This window comes from Toxorhynchites rutilus, chromosome 3 (genome assembly GCF_029784135.1).
Source record: "Toxorhynchites rutilus septentrionalis strain SRP chromosome 3, ASM2978413v1, whole genome shotgun sequence".
Lineage (NCBI taxonomy): Eukaryota > Metazoa > Arthropoda > Insecta > Diptera > Culicidae > Toxorhynchites > Toxorhynchites rutilus.
Window position 1 is genome coordinate 96,480,612 of NC_073746.1, and position 6,000 is coordinate 96,486,611.

Genomic DNA, 6,000 nt, shown 5'->3' on the forward strand with positions numbered 1-6,000 from the left:
AAAAATGGATCACCGAATGTGTTGATAAGTGTAAAACACGAGAAAGTAATTGTCCGATTTAGGGCTGTCTTTATTCCATCATATTTTCTGTATCAAACATTTATTCCATGTAACGTAGAAACATTTTTTTTTATATCTGTATTATAGTGATTTTCAACTCATTTGGCTGGTTCGTCACTTTTACTTCCATTTTTTTGGAAGAATGTCGGGAGTGCGGATTGAACTCGTGACCTTTAACGTGAGAGACATGGATGTTACCACTACGCCAGATCGCCTCCACACGTAGAAACATGTTATTTGTAAGTGGTTGAAATATCTTGAACGAGAATTTTGTCTGAAAATAATCTGAAAAAAAAAATAATAATCTGAGTTTTAATAGAAGTACTAGGAATTTTATAGTAAAGGGTAATTTTAAGAGGGGGGTAATTGAAGATCAATCAATGAACAGTTCTGCGATTGGACCCATGAACGTTAGCTTAGTAAGAAAACTTGAATGTGATAACGAAAAATAAATTTTAGGCAATGTTTTTAATCATGTATGAATGATGTTAATGGGTTATTTTGTTATGGTTTATCTTGCATTAATGAGAACTTATTTACATTTTCTAATATCCGGTATCCGGCCGGATAGCAAATATTGACTGGATAGGCCGAATACCGGATAGTTACCGGATATTGGTTCCATCTCATGTTATTAGTGCATGTGACGGAAATTAGTGCCGCACATAAATCTTAGGTGGGTTTCAGGTGACCTGGTTTTTTTACGTGGATTTTCCAATTGATGCGGAATTTTTTACGCAGTTTTTTGAAATCATGCGTTTTTTCACGCGGATTTTCCAATTAACGCAGTATTTTTTACGCGTTTTTTACGAGGTAGGTATCCCCCGTGCGAAAAAATCCTGGGTGTACTTATCAGTTGTGGTCTTCTAATATTGAGACTAATCAGCCGCATGAGTTAGGGAAAAACCCATTCAAAAAAAAAACCTCAAAACTTGGAATAATAATATCAAGACTACTAGATATTAGGCTGTCAAAAAAGTCCTGCGGTATTTTTTTTTTGAATTTTCATTCGTTCATAAAATTAGTTACAATCATCTGTTTTAAGTCAAATATGTGCCGTTTTGTTCGATGACTTGTTCCCAACGAGATGCCAATTTCATAATACCCCTGTTATAGAAACTCGCTTCCTTATTGGCAAAAAACTCGGATAGCCAATTTTCACAGGCCTCTTTTGTGGCTAACTTCTGACTACCTAGCTCGTTCGCCTTGGACAAATCAGGTGGTAGTCACTTGGTGCAAGGTCCGGACTATACGGAGGATGCAAAAGAACCTCCCATCCGAGCTCCCGAAGCTTCTGGCGCGTCACCAAAGAAGTGTGTGGCCTGGCGTTGTCCTGATGGAAGACAATGCGGCCTCTGTTTATCAAAGATGGCCTCTTCTTCATGAGTGCTACCTTCAAGCGGTCCAGCTGTTGGCAGTACAGGTCCGAATTGAGCGTTTGGCCATAGGGAAGCAGCTCATAATAGATTATTCCTTGACAATCCCACCAAACACACAGCAGAACCTTCCTGGCCGTTAATGAGGGCTTGGCCACCGTCTGAGCCGCTTCAGCGGGCTTCGACCACGACCGTTTGCGCTTCACGTTGTCGTAAGTGACCCACTTTTCATCGCCAGTCACCATCCGCTTCAGAAACGGGTCGATTTTGTTGCGATTCAGCAGCGATTCACATGCGTCGATATGACTCGATACATCTATCTTCAGATGAATTTTTTGTATGGGATTATTATACCACATGAAGAAAACAAAGTTTTCCACTCACATTGAATACCAGTTTGATACGAAGAAGATAATTTTCATTAATGATTTTTTATTTGAATAGTGCTCATTCTGCCTGAAAACTCATCATTATCTTCGACACTTCACTAACTCGTAAAACGTAGTTCAATGGCGTGCCGTTTATTTCGTTTCCATCGTGAAGTGTATTCGAGAATCAGGGCCACAGTGTTTCAAAAATCAATCAAAATTTTCGATGTCGCATTTTGCTCCTGTTTTTTTTGTGTCGAGTGTAGTTTTTTGCTCACACCGGAATATATTTTTTAAGTGTCTAGATGGCAAAATGCTCACGGGGAGAAATTACATCAAAAAAATTAATGACTCATTGATTTTTTTTTACTAACCTTGCCTTAAAAGTTATTTGCATTGCTCTTTAGTCTCTCCCAAATTCCATTTACGTTTTTTTTTTATTTTTCTCCCCTTAAATCCTTATCAAAACATCACTTATAAAATTCGAACAGTTTAGTAGACAACAATTCAACACCAAATTAACCAGCCGCTGCCCAGTCCCCCCCTTCTCATTTTTTAAAGATTTTTTTTTTCAAGAAATCATAGCTTTGAATCCTGATTGAAACAAGTTTTTGAGAAATCAATTAACTCTCTATTGAAATTGAAAGAAATGTTTTAAACTGTTAACAAACATTTTCATAAAATATTAAAAATATATAATAAAATATCGAAAACCATTATATCTGTTTAAAATAAGGTCAAATTCACGTTGTTAGGTAGCTAATTGCAAATACTTCAGGAGATAAAGGATCATATTTGATTAAAAACAATCCTCCACGCTTATGGTCAAATCTAAACTACGAAAGAATTATAGAATTTTCCTTTAGACCGGTTTTTTGCATCAAACTGACTTTAATTAAAAGCTTAGCACAATTCAATTGCTTTGATTTGAGGACATTTTGCAAAGAATTCTGTTGTGAAACATTCAAATTAGTGGAAGATAACATGAAGGATAACATTGTGGTGTCGAGGAAGAAATTGTAGAGTGGTAGAAGAGCTTCAATATGGTTGATAGAAACAATCAATCCAGTTTATCATGCATTTTTGAAAAAATTATAAAAACTCATGAAAAACATAAAATTTTAACTTTCTTCTTTACCCCTAAAAGTTAATTAGTTCCATTAATTTAAATGTTTCACAAATGCATTCTACGCAAACATTTTCTTACAGGCAAACCTTTTTTTGAGCGAGAGATAGAGACCGCACAAAAAAAAGTCGCATACAAAAATCGTGCAAAACTTCATCAGCAGCTTTATAAAATCGTGTTCGGTACACATTTTGAAAAAAAACAGTTTTTGTGCGGTAGATAGGGACCGCATAAAAAAGTTTCCCCCAAGAAAATAACCCAAATCCACGCCATTTACCGTTCAATTTCCTTTTGTTTCCCTGCTTTGCGATGGGACACTTTGCCTCTTCGGTTGCGCGTGATTGTTTTGTGCTTTTAGTTGCATGTCGAAACGTGTTGCAGTTAGAAATCATATCATGTCAAAAATTTAGAAAAACTTAAAGCATTTGATGAGAGGAGAGGAATGATTTCAGAAGTGGATAATTGAGACGCAAATATGCTTTTTTCGCACTGAAATGCATATAAACCATCGAAGAGAACTAAATGGACGATAACTTCGTCAAATATGCTTCTTTTCATACACCGCACAAAAAAAATCGCACAAAAACCGCACAAGAACAGAAAATCGCACAAAAATAATCGCACAAAAAAAATTGGCACAAAAAAACCGCACAAAAACAGGTTTTACTGTATCTTTCAAATGAGCAGCATAATTATTATAAGTAGTGTACTTTCTAAATTAGAGTCAGTTCAAGACACACAATTAGTCTAAAGAATAGTTCAACAACTCGGCCCTATTTGAGAATTGACCATATGCGTAGAAGGATTTTTTTCATCAAATATGATCCTCTATCACCTCCTGAAATATATAGATTTCACCGAAGAAGATCAATGATATGAGAAAAAATATAGAAACGTTCACTGGGCGGCATCCTTCGGCGGCTCATTCGTTTATTGATAAGTACGGAGAGTTTTGAAATTCTTGAATATGTATTATTTGATTTAATTTTCAATGTATAGATGATTGTATTTAAAAAAATCCATACATTCGGAAGATGGGCACTTTTACAGGAACAGAGTTTTTCTAACAACAACTTTCTCATGTTTTGTTTTAAAAAAACGTAACTAATCCTAATTTTGTTTAAAGTTAAGATAGCGTTTAAGATCTTATTAAAATACGAACTTTCGTCGAAGACGTCAACTTTTTGTCTTTTATACTTTCTTGCATATAAAACATTTTCGTATGAAGACTCCTTAAAAAATAATGTTTTACTCGTAACATTTTTGTGTGTAAATTCTCGCGTTTGTCCAAACTATACGTTAGTCTATCACATAGCTATACGGAAAAAAATATTCGACTCGAATTGTGTAATGGAATTGTATTATTCTTTTTTTTTTGAGAAACCACAATATACAATTTAGCAAACTTTCAGACAACATAATACTCATTTAATTAAATTAATTTCAGTTTATTCAACAGTTATTCAACATCTTACTTCTCGTTTACCATAAATATTTTATTTGTTCTATATCAATACATTTAAATAAGTTTTTTTTTAACCTCTGCCGAACAATACGCCATACTTTTTGAGGAACTTCCGCTCATTTCATCAACAGCATCGAGCTGAACAGAGCCATGATCGAGCCAATCAAATTGAACCCAATGATAGCCGCAGCTGCCTCCGCATCATCTTCACGCTCGAACCGTCCCAGTGGCTCGAGACCGAATGCTGCGACGAAACCGCTGCTATGGTCGGGCACCGCCGATTCTGACTCCGTTCCTAATGGACCATTGTACAACACAAGTGCAATGTCCTCACAGGCTTCCGATTCTGGTCCACGAATTGCGAATGCTTTTATATCGCGGCTTCCTTGGTCGAAGACATCTAGTGCGGTTAGTTGTTGAATTGCGCTGGAAGTGAGAAGAAATTTACCATAGCAACCGATAATTTGATAAAAGGCGTTGATAGCTATGGGCAACTGAACCACACATTTGAATTCATAAATCTTCTAAAATGGTCATTCTAATCGAAACAGATCATCCTCATTCAAGGAATCATAGAAATGATGACCAACGCTACGAACAGCGCTTTTGACCAGATTTTAAAAGTCATATAAGTTCATCTAGGGATACTCCTAGACCAGACAAATGTAATGTACTTCCAATAGACCAACTCACCTGTGATCCTCTCCCAAGCAACGAGCTGATGTGACGAAGAGCCGTCCCCGAACTTGATACGCAGTGCAGACGTCTTGATCGACTGTCTTGCTCAGAAATTGAATGGTCGGAACGGTAATTGCTTCTTCGATATCATGGAGTGGGCTTGAGGCGACGGCTCCCAAGAGCAGCAGTACAGCAATGAAGCCACCCTTGCAGAAATTAGCTTTTTCCATCTTTTCAGTTTCACAGTTCAAGTACGAATGGAATATTTTCATCCAGCTGAAGCGCGTGGTCTACTGCGATTTACTATTTCAAGATAGATAATGGAATTTGGTTCAGAGGAATATTATTTAGGATTCTAAAGAGGTAAAAATGGGATTCTAAATATGTAATAACACCTAACTGATTACAATTTTCTTCAAATTCCACTAAAATGATGATCACAATAGAGTCTGACCCTTTTCATCTTGGCGGGTTAAGTGCATGTCAGTCAAGTCAAGATACATGGGCTGAAAAGGCGCGGGATTTTAAATTCTGGGCTGAAAAGTCCCGGGATTTTTAATGCAAACAATCATTTTTTTTAGCATCGCTGTTTTTATTTCTCAATATAGTTTCCTTCGAGGGCAATATACTTGGTATAGCAGTATGTTTAGAAACATGTTAAGAACATGCCATACGCGAGAATTTACACACAAAAATGTTCCTAGTAAAACATTAATTTTTCAGGAGTCTCCATACAAAATTGTCATGTATCCCAGAAACTATAAAGACGCGTCCACATTACTCCAATCGGCCTTGGCTGCCCGGTAAAGCCGACTAAATGTGGACTTACCGCCCGGGCTTGCCGACGTGCCGAAAACCGACTCAAATCAAACCGAACCCAACCCGAAACAAGTGGGTTCGGTTCGAGAAAGTCGAACCAAAACAAAA

At 36.8% G+C, this 6,000-nt stretch overlaps 1 protein-coding gene across 1 annotated transcript; it reads right to left on the minus strand.

The window, feature by feature from the left end:
• Nucleotides 1-4,413: 4,413 nt before the first annotated feature.
• Nucleotides 4,414-5,337, minus strand: LOC129780595 (uncharacterized). The gene is made up of 2 exons (XM_055789023.1): nucleotides 5,089-5,337; nucleotides 4,414-4,821 (listed from the first exon to the last, which is right to left on the minus strand). The coding sequence occupies exons 1-2, from the start codon at nucleotides 5,301-5,303 to the stop codon at nucleotides 4,512-4,514; spliced, it is 525 nt and encodes a 174-aa protein (XP_055644998.1). The 5' UTR covers nucleotides 5,304-5,337; the 3' UTR covers nucleotides 4,414-4,511.
• Between the last annotated feature and the right edge of the window lie 663 nt (nucleotides 5,338-6,000).

Excerpts from the sequence above, each read along its gene's own strand:
- LOC129780595 (XM_055789023.1), bottom strand. The coding sequence starts at position 5,303 with ATGGAAAAAGCTAATTTCTGCAAGGGTGGCTTCATTGCTGTACTGCTG. Across the intron at positions 4,822-5,088 it reads TGCTTGGGAGAGGATCACAG|CGCAATTCAACAACTAACCG; the intron begins GTGAGTTGGTCT and ends TCTCACTTCCAG.